Below are 21,444 nucleotides of genomic sequence, written 5' to 3' on the forward strand. Positions count from 1 at the left end.
CCAAAATCCATATATTTATTTTATTGAATTTGTTAATGTTACAGAGTTCTTGCACTGCCAAACCATGCCTGAGAATTCAAACAAATGGTACAATGGACAGCCTCATCCACCCATCATACAGTATATTAAAACTTGATTCATGTACATTTTGATATTTTCACAATCTTTTAAAAAGTTATAACAAGAGTTGTAATTTAAATCTGCTGCAGGTCTTCCGATTTCGAGTACAGGATGCCTTTACAGAACACCTCCACTTACTCATCTCTGTTCATTCTTCAGTAACATAACCCCCAACAAAATTTTGTGGGGAAAAAAATGCAGGGAAAATACACAGTTCAACGATGAAGAGCCTATTTTTTAAGGTTTTTCGTTCCCAAATAGTCTTCAGTTTACCAAGAATCCCATTTCTGATTTAATCATTCAACCTCCCCTTGGCTGGCTCAAGTACTCACCCAAATAGATTAGAAGGCAGGCATCCTGCCACCTCAAATGACAACATTGTTGCCCAGATGTGAGTTACGTGAGTGGCAGGTCCCGTCAGGAGATACTGTAACCCTCCTTGGAGTCCAATACCCGCACGGACACTTTCATCAAGACTAAATTCCTATCTGAAAATGCTCCCACATCAAAATAGTTTTACTCACCCACTTGCTTCACTCTTGCCAATAGCAAGTCTGCAACTCATGCACTTGGCAAAGGGATTTATTATAGAGAAACCCGGACTCTGCATCAAGTGGTCACATTACCACTTTCAGATATTTCTATTGAACCAAACATACAAAACTAGGAAACTGCCAGATCATCTTGTTAGGTGGACACTCTTCCGTAATCCTGGGTGGCTTCCTCAAGTCCCTCTACAGGACCCCAAACTATTAATAGGTATTTGAAGCTGTAATTATTAAAAACAGAAGTGCTACATCACCTGTCTTTCGCCGACTCTCCAAATGAACATAAAAATACAACAACAAAAAAAAACTAGCCGGGCGAGGTGGCGGGCGCCTGTAGTCCCAGCTACTCTGGAGGCTGAGGCAGGAGAATGGCGTAAACCCAGGAGGCGGAGCTTGCAGTTGAGCTGAGATCCGGCCACTGCACTCCAGCCCAGGTGACAGAGCGAGACTCCGTCTCAAAAAAAAAAAAAAAAGACACACCAAAAGGTTGAAAACAGAGCTAGCTGGGACAATCACTGCATCTATAGAACAGCCAATACCTTGAAAAACTGGGCACAAGTACATGAGGAATTCTTATCAAAGATCATGCACAATCCATGACACTTAAATGGGTTTTAGCTGAGGTTTTGCTCGTGTTGCTCTGAATTTGTAAGGACAGATCAGTGAACCCCTTAGCCTGAGCAGAAAGCATTTTCTTCCCACTGCAGTTTACTACACAATTTAGACCTGATTAGAAGAGGCATTAGCAGCACCTGAAGTAAAGCCTCCAGAATCCACTGCCCTTTACATCAAAGGCTATTTGGTTCCACCCTCAGGATTGGCATACTCACGAAGACATTTTACAATCCTAATGCATACTTTAGGTTACTTACTTAACCAAGCAATATGCTCTGTCAAAGAACTTATTTCAAGTCAAAGCAAAAAAGGCCTTAATGCAGAACAAAAACAAAACAAAAAAACACTATCCAAAAAAAAAAAAAATTACGAAAAAAAAAAAAAAATTATTATTCTCTCCCTTATCCCTTCCCGTACTTGGTGGACCCCAGTTTGGTTGAATTTATTTTGTGGTTACCTCAGAATACAATTAAAGTTTAAATTACAAATCACAGCCCTACACAGATGATCTGAACACATCAGTTCTTTTCAGCGGCGTGTTCCGGGAAGTATAATACAGCCACAGCCTACTACATAGAGTATTCCTTAAGGGTAGGGCACAGGACAGGTTAATTAAGGTCACTTAAATCTTCATCTTTTACAGCAGATCAGAACCCAGATGGCTGACTTTTTATGCAGGATTTCTGGTAAGAATCCAGTAGAGCTGGTTGCAAGGTTCACATCGACACTTAATAGTTGTAATCTTCTTATCCAGAAGTTGTGATCCACATGAAGTCCACAATGAGTGCAGTAAATCTGAGGTAGTCAACCCTTATGAAGGCTCAGTATCTGAACATAAAAAGATTTTGAAATGACCACTGGCTGCAGGTTTTGGTTTTTTGTATTTGCAGAGTAAATATGAAAGAACACTGCTGAAACTAGTTCACACATTTATATAACAATGAAAATTCCCCTAAATCCAATATGCATAGAGCACTCCCAACACTTTAACTTCCATAGTGCAACAGGGCTGGTCAGGAAACTGAGTGGTCTGCATCGGTGTCTGTAGGTCCAGCAGAGATCAGATGATGACTGACTGTTGGTGGTGGTTAGCTGCAGTCTAGTTACCTCAGAGGGGTTAGCAAAGCCCATTCCTTAATTGTATTGTGAGTGGCTGCTTTTCTGATTTTCAAGCACAGCATACTGGTTGTCTAGCTGAAGTTTAAGGGCCTGGTTTTTTGAAACCTCATCCCTACCTCTATTTTTGTGTCTTACTACTTCAAAGCTCTTCTCCATTTCTTTATCCCTAAGGGAAAAGAAATGTAATCAGTAAATATTTTTTCTTCACTAGGGTTTTTGAAAATACTCGTCCTTGAATTTAAAAAAAAAGCCACCCCTTAGAAGAATCCTGGGGAGGGGTAGGAGTGGGCGTATATAAAATCCTTATCAAACCATTTTAAGGCTTCAATTGGAACAGAAAACACAACGCTGTACTGAAGCTCTAGGGTCCTATGTTCTACTGAATAGTATTAAATGTGACCCTATTTCAGGACAAACTTGAAGAAAACTGTTAAAAGCTGTGTGATGACATTCCTCCTAAGACTTCCACTTTTAGCAAGTAATAGATAATACATCTCTCTCTTTATGCACAAGGGTAACAATTTTCTCATTCAAGTAAATTCTACTCATTAGTCAATGATTTCTCCTCACATCAATTTTGTGGGAGTGGATCTAATTAGATCAGGTAAAGAAACTTGAGTGTGGTGAATCACTGCCCTCCCAAAGGTCCCTTATACATTTTTTAAGACAGAGCAGAGGAGCAAGTCCACGTGGAGGTTTAAATTCAAGCCAGCTGTGCTCTCAAAGTGGCGAAAAGGCTGGGATTTATTCTAAAAGCCACCCCAAAAAACATTTCCATCTGATGTCATTTACATTTCTTCCCATTTTATTTATTTTAAAAAATTCATGTCCCTAAGTAAGATGTAGATGTGCCATATGCAGTCATTTAATTCCAGGTAGCATTCATTTTAAGTACCTGCTGAAATAAGATTATTTTAATATTAGATTTATAAATGCCAACATCTTCTGTCTATAGTCACATTAACTGGGAATATAATTACACAGCGTTTTTATATTTCTAGTTTCCATATTATAAGGAGCAAAAGCCACTTAATTATAAGAGAATTTTAACTACATTAAAACTTGTCATTGCTATAAAACAACATAAACCAGGGCTAAGAGAAACTTTTGCAGACAGAAGTCAGTCTCCAATGCTCTTTGTCCTCCCCCTTTCCTCCCTTCTAGGTATATAAAGTTCCATCCTGACTCTTAGCTGCCTGTCAGCTGAAGCTCAGGCTTCATTAGTTAAGGAATAGTCTCCCTTGGGTGGGTATGCCCTATATCCCACTCCCTGGCCAAGGAACAGAAGTCCTAAACAAAATGCAATTACTTATAGTACTTACTTCCGGCTTTCTACGTGCTTGGCAGTTGACTGCAGGGATGGGAACTGTGTATCGCTGTAGATTTCTGGTGGTCCTTGTGGTGTTTTTCTTGTTGTCGTTAACCTGGCCCCAGGAGGCCTATAAACACCACTAGTCATTGCCGGTTCTGGGGTTTCTGTAACTAATATTTTAAAACAATTTTTAGATAAACTATTCAAATATTCAGCATTTTAATAAGCTATTCTTGCATTCCCAATCATTTAACAATTACAGAAAAAACAATACCAGGGTCTCTGGGTCAGACAACAGAAGGAAAGTTATTTCAGAAAATGTCTAAAGTGAAAACAGGCCAGGTGTGGTGGCTCACACCTGTAATCCCAGCACTTTGGGAGGCTGAGGTGGGTGGATCACCTGGGGTCAGGAGTTCAAGACCAGTTGGGCCAACATGGTGAAACCCTGTCTCTACAAAAAATACGAAAATTAGCCGGGTGTGATGGTAGGCGCCTGTAATCCCAGCTACTCAGGGGGCTGAGGCAGGAAAATGGCTTGAACCTGGGAGGCAGAGGTTGCAGTGAGCCGATATTGAGCCACTGCACTCCAGCGTGGGCAACAGAACAAGACTCTGTCTCTCAAGAAAGAAAAAAGAAAAGTGAAAACATTCTATTTTTCTAGGGTAGTATTCTAACTCCTCCTCCATGTACAACTTTAGTAATCTACGTAAATGGTGAGTTCCACAAGCCAAATTACTGGAAGTAGAAAAGGAATCTGCTGGGACTGGATGACTGGTCTCATCAGGGATTGCCTTTCAGAATAGGACTTAAATAGTCCTCAATTTCCCTACCAGTAAATATGAATTACTTCTTTACCTAATTGGTGGACTGATTAAGACGCTATATGTAAAGAATTTATTTAATGAAATGCCAGTGTGGTTGTTTTTTAAGATTCTAGCTGGGGCTGGGCGTGGTGGCTCAAGTCTGTAATCCTAGCACTTTGGGAGCCCGAGGCAGGCAGATCACTTGAGGTCAGGAGTTCAAAACCAGCCTGGCCAACATGGTGAAACCCCATCTCTACTAAAAATACAAAGAATTAGCAGGGCATGATGGTGCATGCCTATAATCCCAGCTACTCGAGAGGCTGAGGCAGGAGACTAGCTTGAACCCGGGAGGTGGAGGTTGCAGTGACCCATGACTGTGCCACTGCACTCCAGCCTGGGCAAGAGAATGAGACTTTGTCTATTGGAAAAAAGAAAAAGAAAAAAAGAAAAAAAGAAAAAAGATTCTAGCCAGGCATGATGGCTCACGCCTGTAATCCCAGCACTTTCGGAGGTCAAGGCAGGCAGATCACTTGAAGTCAGGAGCCAGACTCTGTCTCAAACAAAACAAAAAGATTCTAAAGATTATTTAAAAACATAAGACCGGGTGTGGTAGCTCACACCTGTAATCCCAGCACTTTGGGAAGCTACAGTGGCGGGACTGCTTGAACCCAGGAGTTGGAGACTAGCCTGGGCAACATAGTGAGATCTCATTTCCACAATAAAATAAACAGGTGGCATGCCCTGGTAGTCTACTTGGACGGCTGGGGTGGGAGGATCACTTGAGTCCAAGCAGTTGAGGGGCTGCAATGAGCCACAATTCCACCACTGCACTGCAGCCTGGGCCACAGAGTGAAACCGTCTCTAAAAAATATAGTAGTTATCTGTGATTTCAGCATAGCAAGACTTGGAGTGATAAGTTATTCTTTATGCCATTCTAAATAAAACAATGAGTATACATTTCTTTAAAGTAGTGCTCTTAAACTTTCATTATTGCCCTAAGGAGACCTTTCAGACATCTGTTTCCCATCTGCCCCCCACTCCATAAAATTTTAATACTGCAGATAAACTATACATCTGTTTATGCACTCTAGTCTTTTCGTATGCCACAAATGACTGATAAGGTAAAAGATTCCTTCACTCTGTAAGAAGCAACTTTTACCCCCTTGAGAATGATAACATCAGTCCTGCTGAGAATTCATGCTTCAAAAAACAGTTAAAGGGAATGAAAAAGACAAAGCACAAGTGAAAGACAAGGGCCCCTTGTCTCTGTCCTTACTCAGCTGTCAAAAATATTTTAAATGATAAAAGCTTTAAGAATTTTCTCTCTCATGAAAACTTTTGGAGTTATACCCAACCCTAGGTAATTACTACTAAAAATCCTAAATGAAGCTTACCTTGGATTCTAGTAAACTGAAGTCTTTTCCTTACCTTTCCCTCAACTAGCAAGTAGTTAATATTTAAAGAGAATATTAAAATAAATGCTCAATTCCAATAAATGAAACTGGAATCGACTAGTCTATCTACATATAAATTTTACAGCAACATATAGGACAAAAGTATGTCTTTTAACTTCCAGATTCCTTTTCTTTAGGATTTTAAAGTCTTTAACAAGATACACACACATCCCACTCAACCAGGAATGGAAAGGAGCCCCTCCTTCTCACTCCACCATAATCATGCACCGAGTTGAAAGTGGACCATATATAAAATCATATATAAATTAGACATCTTTCTGAAACTGAAATAGTAAAATTACCAATTACTGGAGCAGGAGGTGCTTGGACCGGAGCTGTTTTATTCCAGGGACCTGAAGATTTTTCCATACCTCCACCACCACCTCCACCTTCTTCCCAGTTATCACCTGGATCTTGTCTCTTTTCATTATCATCTTCTTCCTTTTCACTGTTGGAAAAGCAAACATGTAAATTCATTAAGGAACCACCAAGAAAATTTTCAGTCCAAATCCTTAGTTTTATCCATGATCATCTGTACAACCCTGAAGAAGTCACTTAATCTCTTTTGAAACTGAACATCTTACTTATTTAAAAAGTGAGACCGGTACAGTGGCTCACACCTGTAATCCCAGGACTTTGGGAGGCCAAGGTGGATGGATCACCTGAGGTCAGGAGTTCAAGACCAGGTTGGGCAACATGGCGAAACCCATCTGTACTAAAAATACAAAAATTAGCCAGGCATAGGGGCACACCCCTGTAATCCCAGCTCCTGGGGAAGCTGAGGCAGGAGAATCCCTTGAACCCAGAAGGCGGAGGCTGCAGTGAGTTGAGATTGTGCCACTGCACTCCCTTCTGGGTGACAGAGCATGACTCTGTCTGAAAAAAAAAAAAAAAAAAAAAAACAAAAAACTGATGTGCCTCTGTGACAATATGCCTGACGGTTTACAGGACCCCACATAAGAGCAGGACCCCAGTTACCGCCTCAAGCAACTAAGGGGGGGAAGAGAGGATGATACAACCTGAAATGCAGAGAAGAGAGTGAGCTGAAGGATTAAGAGCATGATTACAAAATTTTCCTTGCACCAAAGTGTACAAACAGGCATTTATGGTAAGCATATTTTTAGTGACAAATGAAGGGTTTTGAAAGTTGTATAATTTTATTTGCCAATCCTTTAGCACATGTAACAAAATGCTCTCAGAATTAGAATTCACATTCCAGCACATGAAAACAAGTATGTGCCGTGTTTACAGAGGATAGAACTAGCCCCTAACATCAGACATATAAGAGCTCAGTCTTTGGCTTTCCAGATGTTATAAATGGAAAAGACACCCTCAGTGGTAACACACCATCTTAAGATTGCTTGCTTATTCTTGAATTGACTTGAGTCATAATCTATTTCTCTAAGGCATCTTTGATTATTTCTCTTTTTGTTGGATTACTTTTTATTATTTTATGTAACTTTACATGTACTAAATTACCAAGTGTATATATCTTTTGTCTCCTGACAAACAGGATATTGACCACAGGAATATTAAAGTATAATAATGGCTAAATCAAACGTCCTTTTTGCAGCTTTTCACCTTGAAGACACACCTGGCAGAAACTACCAACCTTTTCATAAAATTATTTTTCATGACGATGGTGGCTTTCCCTAGGTATTCAAGCTTCTCAACTCCTTCACCATTTTACCTTTTCCCCACCTTCCTATAAAAAAAAGGTTGCTTCCCAAAACTCTGTCCCTGGCCTTCCACTTACCACCCTGATTCTCTTAACTGCATAACCTTGGGAACATCACAGCCTCTCTTGGCTTCTGCAAAAGGATATCTAAGGATGCCTTCCTTCCATTTCTATTAAAACAAGACACCAGCTGGCTATGACCAGCTTGACAGTCTCCTTTAAAGATACTTAGAAAAAAATAAAGTGGCACTTTGGGAAGCTGAGGCAGGCGGACCACGAGGTCAGGAGATCAAGACCAAGGTGAAACTTCGTCTCTACCAAAAAAAAAAAAAAAAAAAAAAATTAATATATATATATATATATATATATATATATATATATATATTAGCCGGGCGTGGTGGCAGGCGCCTGTAGTCCCAGCTACTTGGGAGGCTGAGGCAGAATGGCATGAACCTGGGAGGCGGAGCATGCAGTAAGCTGAGATCGCACCACTGCACTCCCGCTTGGGTGACAGAGCGAGACTCCAACTCAAAAAAAAAAAAAAAAGTGGCAAAATGTCATTCAAAAATAATGGCACTGGCTGGGCACGGTGGCTCACACCTGTAATCCCAGCACTTTGGGAGGCCCAGGCAGGTGGATCACCTGAGGTCAGGAGTTTGAGACCAGCCTGGCCAATATGGCAAAACCCTGTCTCTACTAAAAACACCAACATTAGCTGGGTGTGGTGGCACACGCCTGCAATCTCAGCTACTTGGGAGGCTGAGGCAGGAGAATTGGTTGAACCCGGGAGGCAGAGGCTGTAGTGGGCCAAGATTACGCCACTGCACTCCAGCCTGGGTGACAGAGTGAGACTCTTGTCAAAAATAAAAAATAAAAAATAATGGCAAGGCCGGGCGCGGTGGCTCAAGCCTGTAATCCCAGCACTTTGGGAGGCCGAGACGGGCGGATCACGAGGTCAGGAGATCGAGACCATCCTGGCTAACACGGTGAAACCCCGTCTCTACTAAAAAATATAAAAAACTAGCTGGGTGAGGTGGCGGGCGCCTGTAGTCCCTGTAGTCCCAGCTACTCGGGAGGCTGAGGCAGGAGAGTGGCGTAAACCCGGGAGGCGGAGCTTGCAGTGAGCTGAGATCCGGCACTGCACTCCAGCCTGGGCGAGAGGGCGAGACTCCGTCTCAAGAAAAAAATAAATAAATAAATAAATAATGGCTGCATTGTATGAATTACCTACCAACCAGAGGTGACTGCAGAATTTAGAGGCTGGAGTGGCAATGAGGAAGAGAGGGAAAAGAAGAACAGATCTATCTCATCTACATTTACAGCAAGATTTTACTTACAACTTTATCTGAGAGGAAAAAGGATAGAGAATATGTCAACTCATCCCTAAGAGGTCTGAGAAAGAAAAAAAATGCAATTTAAAAGAAAGAAAAAATATAGCCAAGCCATCCCTCAGTTTTCCTTTTCATTAACATGTAAGAGAACTCTATACAGCCATTTAAAATGTAAAGCCTATGCTGACTTGGAGATAGGATTCATGTCATATAAATAAAAAATTCACTAAAACAACAGCTACGTACCTAATATAAATACAAAAATATCTACAACAATTTTAAAAAGTTTTATAGAGTAGCTCTGGGTGCTAGAATGTATGACTTTATCTTCTTCACGCAGCAAGCAATTAGGAGCAGATTCTAAAGTCAGGCTTCCTGGTTCAAATCCAGGCTCTGCCACTTACCAGCCAGGAAACTTTGAATATAGCACTAATTTCTTTATTCCTCAATTTCCTCTTACGTAAAATGGAGCTGACAACGCCTTAATAATCAGCATTATTCACTAATTATTCCTAAGTAGAAGAGACTACAGATAATTCTTACATATTTCTTTATGCTGCTAAATTTTTCAAAAAATTTCTAAAAACAAATATTATTTTTATAATCTACACAAAAAAAATCGTTTTTTATTTTTAAAATTTTTTTAGAGACAGGGTCTTGCTCTGTCACCTAGGCTGGAGTACAGAGGCCCAATCTTAGCTCACTGTAATCTTAAACTCCTGGGCTCAAGAGATACTCCCACCTCAGCCTCCCAAGTAAGGTAGAACTACAGGTGCAGACCACCATGACTGGCTAATTTTACTTTTTTACATTTTTTGTAGAGGCAGGGTCTTGCCCAGGCTGGTCTTGAACTCCTGGCCTCAAGTGATCCTCCTAACTCTGCCTCCCAAAGTGTTGGGATTACAGGAGTGAGCCACCACGCCCAGCCTCACAGAAAGCTTTTAAATAAAAACTCCTATTTGGTCTGACGGAATAGTGACAGTATCTCAACTTGAAGTTTTTTTTTACTGTCTAGTGTCTAACATCTTCTTGCCCTTAGGAAAAAAATTAAAAAATTAAAAAACCACAAATTTAAAATACACCTACATTACAAACTATTACCAAAAAATAAGCATAATCTATTTAATTAGAGGGATTGTACATCAATAATAAAAGGCACAAGGAGAACAACTATTTTGGATTCTTGGCCAGGTGCGGTGGCTCATGCCTGTAATCCCAGCACTTTGGAAGGCCAAAGTGGGAGGATCATTTGAGGCCAGGAGTTCAAAACCAGCCTAAGCAACCTGGTGAGACCCTGTCTCTATTTTTTTTTTGAAATGGAGTTTCACTCCTGTTGCCCAGACTGGAGAGCAATGGCATGATCTTGGCTCACTGCAACCTCCACCTCCTGGGTTCAAGCGATTCTCCTATCTCAGCCTGCCAAGTAGCTGCTTGCACCATCATGCTCAGCAAAATTTTTTGTATTTAGTAGTGACAGGGTTTCACCATGTTGGCCAGACTGGTCTCAAACTCCTGATCTCAGGTAATTCACCTGCCTCAGCCTCCCAGAGTGTTGGGATTACAGGCGTGAGCCACTGTGTCCGGCCAAAAAAAATATTCTTTAATAAATATTTTGGGTTTTTCCAAATGTCCATCAATAATAGACTAGATAAAGAAAATGTAGCACATACACACCATGGAATACTATGCAGCCATAAAAAGGGATGAGCTAATGTCCTTTGCAGGGACATGGGTGAAGCTGGAAACCATCATTCTCAGCAAACTATCACAAAGACAGAAAACCAAACACTGCATGTTCTCATCATAAGTGGGAGTTGAACAATGAGAACACACAGACACAGGGAGGGGAACATCACACACCAGGGTCTGTTGGGGGTAGGGAGCTGGGGTAGGGATAGTGTTAGGAGAAATACCTGATGTAAATGACCAGTTGATGGGTGCAGCAAACCACCATGGCACATGTATACCTGTGTAACAAACCTGCATGTTGTGCACATGTACCCTAGAACTTAAAGTGTAATAATAATAAAAATAAATAAATATTTTGGGTTAAGATTCTGAAATACTAAACTAAGCATGTGGAAATTGTTTAGTCAAGACCCTTCATCAACCGGGCATGGTGGCTCACGCCTGTAATCCCAGCACTTTGGGAGGCAGAGGCTGGCAGTCACCGGAGGTCAGGAGTTCAAGACCAGCCTAACTATCATGGTGAAACCCTGTCTCTACTAAAAATACAAAAATTAGCTAGGTGTGGTGGCATATGCCTGTAATCCCAGCTATTTGGGAAGCTGAGGCAGGAAAATTGCTTGAACTTGGGAGGCAGAGGTTGCAGTGAGCAGAGATCATGCCATTGCACCCCAGCCTGGGTAACAAAAGCAAAAACTCTATCAAAAAAAAAAAAAAGAATGACCAAGGCAAAAAAACTCTTCATCCAGCAATTGGAGGAACTGAAGCCGAGAGATGCTTAGAGGGCTTGCCTAAATGCCAGTTAGCAGGGTAGAAATGATTTACATATTTTATTGCTTTTTCATATTTACATATTTCAGAAAGTATCAACTCTCCAAATGTCACAGCAGAACAAGAAACAAGTTCCAAACGGTTATTTCCATGGGAGACAGGCTGAAATTCAGTGTTTGACCCTAATATATAGCTTCTCATTAGCTAAATTTTATAAATAAACACTACGATACTGCTGTAAATTCATCACAATTCCACATACACAGTCTTAAATACATGTAAGTCTGTAAGGCACTACTGGTAGGGTGAGGAGAATAATGACGATACAAAAGGAAAATTTACTGAATATCGACTACAACAGCCAGCATTCCACCCCACTGTACAAAGTTAAACCTCACAGTAACACTAAGGCAGGCAAGAGACCCACTGTATGTATGTATGAGGAAACTTAAGTACCTTCCCCAGGCCTACAGAGTAGCAGAGTCAAAATAGTATAGAATTCCAGAGGCTATATTATTTCACATTACCTTTTAAATTCATTTTATCTTCTTTATAGCTCTAAGGTATGATGCAGAAATATTCTCTACTTTGAGATTTGAGAAATGCATTTTCTTTAGTAAGGCTGATACGATCACACATCCTGCAGCAGTATATTTATAAAGAATAGAGCAGCCTTATCTCTTTACCTCGAGACATGGGAATTTATATATCCTAACTCCCCTTCCCCAACACTAGGGGGAAGCAGCTAAAACAAAAATCAGACTGGACTGAGCTGCTGGAATACCGGGCATCTCACAGGTTTGTCCCGATTATACCTAGCACTGCTGCAACAGTAAACTGGCGAGATAAACATGGCCTGATCAGCTATGCCTGGCCTGGAGGCTTAAAATGTCACTGGACCTCATCCAAAGAAATCTTTCCTGACCCATTCATGGATGATGAAATGTCTCTCCTCTGCCCCAGAGCACCTTGCACATCTCTTTGAAATTATCTACTGTTGTCTATTAGAGCATGACTTATTTCTACAACCAGAAAACTTACAGTGTCTAGCAAAGTAGTCACGTAAGTATTTGCTAGAATAATCCACGTTGGATAACATAACCAGCTCTACCTAACAGGTTTAAGTCTAGATTTCTCACCAAAGTTTCTAGAAAACCACTGGGCTCCAAGAACTCAATTATTTACTGAAATATGACAAACACTCAACACTGTATGCCTTCAAGAATTAAATCTTTCTAACATTCTCCCAAAAATCCATTTTAAAGATGGAAGTAGCTGGGCCTAGCAGCTCATGCCTGTGACTCCTGTACTTTGAGAAGATCACTTGAGGCCAGGAGTTTTGAGACCAGCCCAAGTAACACAGTCCCCATCTACAGAAAAAAAGTAAGTTTAGTCAGGGGTGGTAACTCACACTTGTAGCCCCAGCTACTTGGGAGGCTGAGGTGGGAGGATCACTTGAGCCCAGGAGTTCAAGACTACAGTGAGCTATGATCATGCCACTGCATTCCAACCGCGGTGACAAAGTGAGACTGTCTCAAAAATATAAAAAAATAAAAGATGAAAGAGGCCTACAGGGCCTACAAACAACCAAGAATCTAACTCAAGTGACAGCTTCCTTTATAACCACCTCAATGGCTTCCTGCTCAAGAATTTGTCTATAATGGCACGATCTTGAATAAGATTAATTTAGACACAAAATTGGACACATTAAGTACCCTGGTACTTAAATCTTGAGCTGGTTGATAAATGTGAAATAGGATCTTAATATACAGTATGTTTGCTGCTAATGAAAACTTTCCCCTTTCAGTACAGGTAAAGGCCTAACATGCTAACTACAAGGACCAGGGTCAAGAACTTTAAGATTGTAGGGAACATCTGGCTGGGCTCAGAGGCTCACGCCTGTGATCCCAGCACTTTGGAAGGCCGAGGCAGACGGATCACCTGAGGTCAGGAGTTCGAGACCAGCCTGACCAACATGAAGAAACTCCGTCTCTACTAAATGTACAAAATTAGCCGGGGGTGGTGACACATGCCTGTGATCCCAGCTACTCAGGAGGCTGAGGCATTAGAATCGCTTGAACCCAGGGGTTGGAGGTTGTGGTGAGCTTAGATCATGCCACTGCACTCTAGCCTGGGCAACAAGAGCGAAACTCTGTTTCAAAAAAAAAAAAGACTGACGGTGATATCTGCAGCTAACTCTCAGTATACTGAGAAAGAGAATAAGATAAAGCACATGTAGCAGAGATTGGTGGATGAGCAGATGGGAAGGAGAGTTTCTCAGCGTTGTATGTTAGTGGAATACCTCTACTAGGATGGCCATTTCGGGCCAGTAACTAGATGCTAAGAAAACAAAAAACAATATAAAAGCTAGTCTACTTCAGGTTGAGCAGAACTTAAATGCTTGTACTAGCTGATATTTACTTATGTCCCTGGCAAGGGTGAAGTATGTAAGTTATTTAAGACACTTTTCATGATCTCAAGAGTAACCAAAATAGATCAAGACCAAAATAACCCTGAAGATGAACACATAACTTATAGTCAATAACAGAAAAAACACAGGTTCTGTTTAAATAATATCCATAGTTTAACAAAATCAATTTCTAATCGTCAGTGAACCTGAAACCAAAATTTTATCTTCAGAAAAGTGCTACTTTTGCCAAGTTCGACATGGCCAAACACTATTCTTCCAGTCACTCACGTTTTCAAGAACCTGCAGTCACTTAGGAAAGAAAAGACTTAAGAAGAGCCAAACTTTACAACAGAACAGGAGCCACACACACAGGCAGTTCCACAACCCCAAATGGTAAGAACCTCACATTCCCTCCTCCCCCATTCTTTACAGGTCAAGCCCCAGGAGACAGAAAAGAGGAAGATACATGAAGGAAGCCAACAAGTGGTTGGGAATCAAACTTAAGTCTAATCACTTCTGTTCAACACCACTACAAAGAAATCTCAAGAGTGTTGAGAAGCTACCGTTCCTGAAAGTGTCCCATTATCAATCAGGGGGTTTCACTTTGGCTAAGCTCACAAAATGATGTTTTCACAGGACATTAATGCCTAGCTGTGGTAGGTATTCAACAAATTATTAACCCTGCTTTTTGAAAAAGTTATCTAAAGCTATGGATACTAACATCCAGAGAGGTCAAAAGACAGTTTTCAGTTAAGGAAAGTATTTCCTCCACTGTGCCTCGCACTCACTGGCATTGCCTATAAAATGCAAGCTTCAAACTGGAGACAGTTTATCAAAATCCATTTTTCTTTAAACCAGGAGCAAAGGATTTTTTAATCTTAAAACAGATCCATATCTTCACTTGTTTTTTTCCTACTTTATGAACCCTCCAAAATATGGCACTTACTTACCATCAAAGTTGACTGCCATAGACTGGACTTGACAAAATGTTAATTTCAAATCTTCTAAACTACTCAATTTTTAAAAATTACTGTTTTCTTGAACTTTAAAAAATAACATGTTTACACATATAATTCCATTCCTATTAAGTTTTAGAAAAAATCATGGATAATGGTTGTGTTGAAGGTGAATGCAGTGAGTAGGTGTTAGGAGGGGAACCTCGTTCTGTATTAGTAATACTCAGTTTCTTGACCTGCGTGCTTATTGCACAGGTTGGTTGCACTGTGTGAACACATAAAACCTCTATCTCTCTTTAAGTATGATATACTTCAGTTACAAAAATACATTCACTTGCTTATTGGAGAGGATGTGAAAAACATCCACATTATTTTTGAAACCAAAACTAAGTACAATCACCGATGTTAACAGTGAAAATTCTGAAGTGACAAAATCCATTTTAGCTGTCTCAAATGAAAAGGCCTAACCAGAACTGGAAGTAGGCAAGCTCTCACAGGATTTTAGAGTCAGCAGCTAATTTGATGAGCACACGGAAGGGCTGCCTTCATGGAGTGAGAAAGAGTAGACAGAACCCATTTGAGTCCCAATAAGCATATCTAGAGCACAAGGCTACTATGATGCTGCTTTGGGGCTAAAGGAAAACCTAACTTGTATCCAGTATCTGTCCTAAAGGTTATCTAAACACATTTGTAACCATACCATACCTTATTTGCATTGCCTGAACCCTGAGGCCGCTGTAATCAACCTCTTTTTGCTCTAATTCTTTCCATTCATCTTCGTCCTGTAAAACAAACGCCATTTGATCAACTAAAGCTATTTGTAGACATATAACTAAGCAAGTAACACACTACGAAAAGTGGATCAAGTGGCTGGAACCTAAACTAAGTATGCACTTATATTCCGGTCAAAGCCCTTGCTTCGTTCTGGGGCAAACGAGGCTACATGGAGGACAAACATGCTCGCAGGCTAACACTGTACTTCCGCTGGGTTCCTGCATGAGAGCTGTTACTTTAAGCAACTAAGAAAAGCCCAAGGAAGAAGTCAGTAGGAATTTCACAACTACATTTCTACCCCAACCTTGCCACCGAGACTTTTCTTTTTCTTTCACGGGCTTAGAGACTAAGTCATCACAAAAGAGCTGTTACAAATGCGGCTGCTGAAAACGAAAATTCAGCTCAAACTACTGGGCTGAGGTCAGCACAAGGAATTACTCAGCCTAGACGTCACCCAATAAACGCTGCTCTGTGCTGGGCGCTGCGGCCCTAGACCTAGTGCCCCTGAAGGGTGGCGCCGCCCGGGCCTTGGCTAACGCCGAGCGACGCGGGGTGAGAAGGGCGGCTCCAGGGCGGGTGTCGGAAGGGGTCCCGGCCCCGGCGAGCCCTGCCCGAAGTGGGGAGCCTGCGTCACGTGGCGGCCCTCGCCCGTCCGCCCGGCCCCCGCGGCCCCTCCCGGACGCTTCCCCGGCAGGCGGGGGCGGGCACATGGGGCGCCCGCGCGCCGCCCGGGCCCCGAGTGCCGGCCTCCCGGCCCCTCACCTTCGTCACAGCCTTGGTGGCGGCCCCTGGGCCCGCAGTCCCCGCGCTCGCGGTCCCGCCGTCGCCCGGCCGGGTCCCCGTGCCCGCCCCGCCGCCCGCCGCACCCGCGGCTCCACTGCTCCCGCCGGCGCTGCCCGCGGCACCCGCGGCACTCGCCGCCCGGTTGCTCCGCTCCTTCTTCTTCTTCTTGTCCCTCTTGGCAAAGAAGTTGTCCAGGCTCCGCTCCTCCGTCTCGGCCATGGCCTCGGCCTCCTCGACCTGGATGGGTGGGGCCGACGGCGGGCGCGGCCCGCGGGGCTCCGAGCTCGGGGCCGGCTCTGCGCTCACGCTGCCGGGCACGGCGACGCCTCAGCCCCGCGGGGTCGCCGAGGCGTGCGCGGCGAGGCGGGCGGCTCCCCCTGCGAGCTGGCGAGCGGTGGTACGGTCCGCCTGGGGGCTTCCGCGCCGCCGCTGTCGCCCGAGGCTGCCGGGGCTGCCGCTGCTGCTGCGGCGGCGGAGCAGGATCCCGCTCTCCTCACAACCTGAGGGGAAAAGGCACGCGCGAGCCAAAGGCTCTGGCGAGATTGCTCGGCTAGCGGCGGCGCGTGCCGGAGGAAGTCGCGCGCGCGCGCGCAGGCCCGGAGAGGAGGGGAAGGGGGTGGGGAGGGAAGGGAGGGGGAGGAGGGAGGGCGGGCCGCTAGAAGAGAGAGGCAGCGCCTGCGCCTGCGTACTTTCCTCTGCCTGCTGCTGTGGGACCGCCAAGGGGCGGGCGGCGGGTGGAGATGGAGGCGGAGCTGGAAAGAGAGCCAATCAGGTGCCAGGACGAAGCGCTTAGGTGACAATCCGTGACCCAGACGGGGCGGAGTCCAGGAATGGGGGCGGGGAGAGGAGGGCATATGCAAAGTAAGTGACGTGCCTGACGATTCCGGTTTCCCGATTGGCGGAAGGTTTAGTCTTGAGGGCGGGCATTTTGAGGGCTGGTTGATGACTTGGCTAAAGAGGTCTAGCAGGAGGGGCAGTGGGTTCCTTTTGGGCGCATGCGCAGGATGCACGTGTGTTTCCTGGCCCAGAACAAACCGTGGCCCCAGAGTAGTCGTTTGAACTTTCGCGAAACGGACAGGCACTACGTTAAGGCAACTGTGTTAAAAATTGTTCCTCTCCTCTGATCGTTTCTGTACTTCCACCCTCTCTGGTGTGGCAACCATTACTTTTTTTCTTTACAGGTTGTGAAAGTGAGAGGAGCAGTGATCCTGAAGTTTAGGTCCCATTTATTAAAAGATCTTTCATAGGGCGGTTGGTAGGTAGGGATTTTGTCTGAACTCTACCCTCTGGATTATGTTTACCAAGCTCAAGTTCAATAAATCCTATCTTCAAGTCCCTAATCTGTAAAGTGGGTATACTAGCTCTTACATGATACGGGGGAGGGAGGGAAGAGAATCAGCATTAGCTGCCCAGCACATTGCTTAACGTCCTGACTTCAGTCTAGATGATGATGCAGTTTATCCTTAGCTTCTATCCCTGATAAAAGGAGGAGCCTGTCCCAGCACTTTGGGAGGCCGAGACGGGCGGATCACGAGGTCAGGAGATCGAGACCATCCTGGGTAACACGGTGAAACCCCGTCTCTACTAAAAATATGAAAAACTAGCCGGGCGAGGTGGCGGGCGCCTGTGGTCCCAGCTACTCGGGAGGCTGAGGCAGGAGAATGGCGTACACCCGGGAGGCGGAGCTTGCAGTGAGCTGAGATCCGGCCACTGCACTCCAGACCGGGCGACAGAGCAAGACTCCGTCTCAAAAAAAAAAAAAAAAAAAAGGAGGAGCCTGTCTTATCATAGGGGTGGAGACCAAAATGCCCAGGCGAAAGCCCGGTTTAAATGGGTTGAAAGCCCATTTAAATACCCTTGGGGCCTTGAAAATGAAATGAATTCCATATGCAAAAGGTGGTCTAAAGTAAGCTCTTAAACTTTCTACTTCCTCCTTCTAAAAGCAGGAGAGGGAGCTGTCACAACCACTGAGGAAATGACTCAGACAAATGTTGGTAGCCCTATGGGGTAGATAGAACTCAGCCAGTAAATGGAGTGACTTCTTCGCCTTTTCCTTTACAGTTACCCCATTAAAGTTTCTATTTTCCTACCCCCTGCTTACACTGCTATTAAAGAACTAACTAATGGCTGGGCGCAGTGGCTCACACCTCTAATCCCAGCACTTTGGGAAGCCAAGACAGGCGGATCACCTGAGGTCAGGAGTTCGAGACCAACCTGACCAAAATAATAAAACCCCATCTCTACTAAAAATACAAAAATTAGCCAAAAATTATGGCTAACGCCTGTAATCCCAGCTACTAGGGAGGCTGAGGCAGGAGAATTGCTTGAACCTGGGGGGCGCGGAAGTTGCAGTGAGCCGAGATCGCGCCATTGCACTCCAGCCTGGGCAACAACAGCGAAACTCCGTCTAAACAAAAAAAAAAAAAGAAAAAAAAATCTAACTTCTGAATGTCAAATAAATCAAGGACCTAGCCTTGGTCAGCAAGTAGCTTGAGCTTACACATATGCCATTCCCCAAACATAAACAGCTGCCAAGGTGACTTCCTTCTATGACAACATGTATCTTCCTGTGATGCAGGCCAGGTTTAGTACTGCCCATCACCATCACCCTCCCTTACCATGGCTAATCAAATTTATTTTCTTTCTTTTTTTTCTTTCCTTCTTTCTTTCTCCCTTCCTATTTTCTTCCTTCCCCTCTTTCCTCCTTCCTCCCTCCCTCTCTTTCATTTATTTATTTATTTACTTACTTATTTTTTGAGACAGAGTCTTGCTCTCATCACCAGGCTGGAGTGCAATGGCACAGTCTTGGCTCACTGCAACCTCTGCCTCCCAGGATCAAGCGATTCTCCTGCCTTAGCCTCCCGAGTAGCTGGGATTACAGGTGCCCACCACCACACCCAGCTAATTTTTGTATTTTTAGTACAGACGGGGTTTCACCATGTTGGCCAGGCTGGTCTCGAACTCCTGACCCTCGTGATCCACCTGCCTCGGCCTCCCAAAGTGTTGGGATTACAGGCGTGAGTCACCACGCCCAGCCCCCTCCCTCTCTTTCTTTCCTCTTCTATGAAGCACTTATTTAGCTATATTTAGGGCAAAGTGCTTTATTCAAAAGTGAGTAATTTATGATTCCTGCCTTCAATTCCCTTATAATCTAGAAGAGAAGATCTAGATATAAATGAGTTCCAGTTATTTATATTATTTCTTAAGTCCTTATCAATTCATCGTCTTGAAAGAATTAATGACTTGAGAAAATACACAGAAGGAACAGTCATTGAGGGCTGACACTGCAGAATTTCCCACTACATTTTTCAGTGTGATTGATGGCATGCTCCCAGAACTTGATCATGTGTAAGAAATTCAGGTCAGGCCAGTAGAGAGAACAGCGTCTTTGTGGTTGTGTCATTGTTTGTAGTAATTCTCTCCTCTGTGAAGCTAGTCCCTTACTCTTTGAATCACCTGCCCTAAAATTGACAGCATCTGTTCCCACCAGTTGCTCCTTTTAAATCTCCCCTGCCAGCCTCCTCCAGATTGGTTGCCCAGTGCCCTGAATCCTGCTATCATTATCATCATCACCAGGCACCCCCTCATCTTTGAAACATCCTTCTGCCCTCCCTCTCTCTCTCTTTCTTTCTTTTTCTTTTTAAGAGGCGAGGCTCAAGCAATCCTCCGGCTTCAGCCTCTCCAGAGTAGAGAGGCTAATTTTTTTTTTTTTTTTAACATTTTTAGAGAAAGGGATCTTGCTATGTTGCACAGGCTGGTCTGGAACTCCTGGGCTCAATTGATCCTGCTGCCTTGGCCTCCGTGCCCGGCTCCTCCAGTTCTCTCTTGACGGAGGTATCTTCCCCTCTGCTGTTCAATGTGTTTGGACCGTTTGCATCCTTAAAGCAAACAGACTTTCACTTGTACTTGCCAGATGGAAAAGTTGAATAGTAATGCGGACTATTCCCAGGTACTTCTGCACATCTTCCAAGGTTCCTAACGCTGTCTGAACATGGCAGTTTCCCTCTGGGTCCTCTGAAGTGGTACAATCTGAAGGACATCATGTATCTCCCTCAACAAGGACTGCTGAGCTCCAATATTCCATGAGCTCAAGAGCTGGCAAAGGGCAGTTGAGCCCAGCCCCATTGTTTCTGGGTTCTTTTCTGCTGAGCTATTTGTTCCAAGTTCCATTCTGCTACCTAGGCTGGAAATTCCACTCATGCTCAGCTCAAAGGAATGCAGCTCATGCTGGCCAAAGTGCTCACCAGGAAATGGGTGGCTAGAATTCTTCTTTTCATTCCTGTCTTCCTCTCTAACATCTGTAAGGCCAGCTATGTCACTGCCTGAACTGTTCCTCTTTTCAACTAGGGAGCAACTACTTACAAGTCATCTCTTCTGGGACTCTCTTCTTATTCTCTACAGGCAGTTTGATTTCCTAAACTTCAGAGGCCCAGAGTCTTCATTTGGTATGCTAGTTGATGCCTTCCTGGTATTTGCATGATTGGTTTTTTATTTAACCACTCTCATTCATTCACTTACTTATATAAAACATGTATTTAATGAGCACCTACTATATGCCGGGCCCTATGTTAGGAGTTAAATGAGAGATAAGCCCTACCTTCACAGAGCTTATTGTACGCCAAGCTGGTAACTAGAAGGAGATACACAGGTACACCTACAATAGCACATTGAAAACTCGGAAGGTAGGAATGTCATTGAGCATATAGCCTATATCACACAAGCATTTAGCTGATGTTTGTAAAATGAAAAATGTCTCCATTAATCTCCAGTTTTCCACATTAACAGAGGACTGCACAAACCATGGACTCTAAAAGTGTTTCCTTGTTGGCTTATGAGCATAGGCTAACTCTGCCACAAATAACAAATAATTCAGCCTTCTCCCTCAACCTCAAGTTCCTCCTTAGCTCATTTTTGACATTAGGGCCCTAGTTGGAGGATACATGGACAGCAAGAGGAGGCCCCAGACACCAGTGACTATCCAGGAGAGCTTATTTCCAGAAAGAAAGGGCTGCCATACACCCCCCGTATCCTAGACACAGACACACACACACATACACCCACCACAATGGCTTGAGAAGGCAGTC

General features: G+C 43.7%; 1 protein-coding gene across 6 annotated transcripts; it reads right to left on the reverse strand.

The window, feature by feature from the left end:
* Positions 1-1,141: 1,141 nt before the first annotated feature.
* Positions 1,142-17,004, reverse strand: CDV3 (CDV3 homolog). Of its 6 annotated transcripts, none has more exons than XM_033212650.1 (6): positions 16,340-17,004; positions 15,509-15,585; positions 6,274-6,419; positions 3,725-3,884; positions 3,298-3,300; positions 2,146-2,568 (listed from the first exon to the last, which is right to left on the reverse strand). In XM_033212650.1, the coding sequence occupies exons 1-6, from the start codon at positions 16,577-16,579 to the stop codon at positions 2,418-2,420; spliced, it is 777 nt and encodes a 258-aa protein (XP_033068541.1). In that variant the 5' UTR covers positions 16,580-17,004; the 3' UTR covers positions 2,146-2,417. The 6 variants fall into 6 exon arrangements, with proteins under 6 accessions (XP_033068544.1, XP_033068541.1, XP_033068546.1 ...); XM_033212655.1 differs by lacking the exon at positions 16,340-17,004 and adding an exon at positions 15,882-16,166; XM_033212654.1 differs by lacking the exon at positions 16,340-17,004 and adding an exon at positions 15,702-15,823.
* Between the last annotated feature and the right edge of the window lie 4,440 nt (positions 17,005-21,444).

This window comes from Trachypithecus francoisi, unplaced genomic scaffold (genome assembly GCF_009764315.1).
Source record: "Trachypithecus francoisi isolate TF-2019V2 unplaced genomic scaffold, Tfra_2.0 Lachesis_group0, whole genome shotgun sequence".
NCBI classification, from domain to species: Eukaryota; Metazoa; Chordata; class Mammalia; order Primates; family Cercopithecidae; genus Trachypithecus; species Trachypithecus francoisi.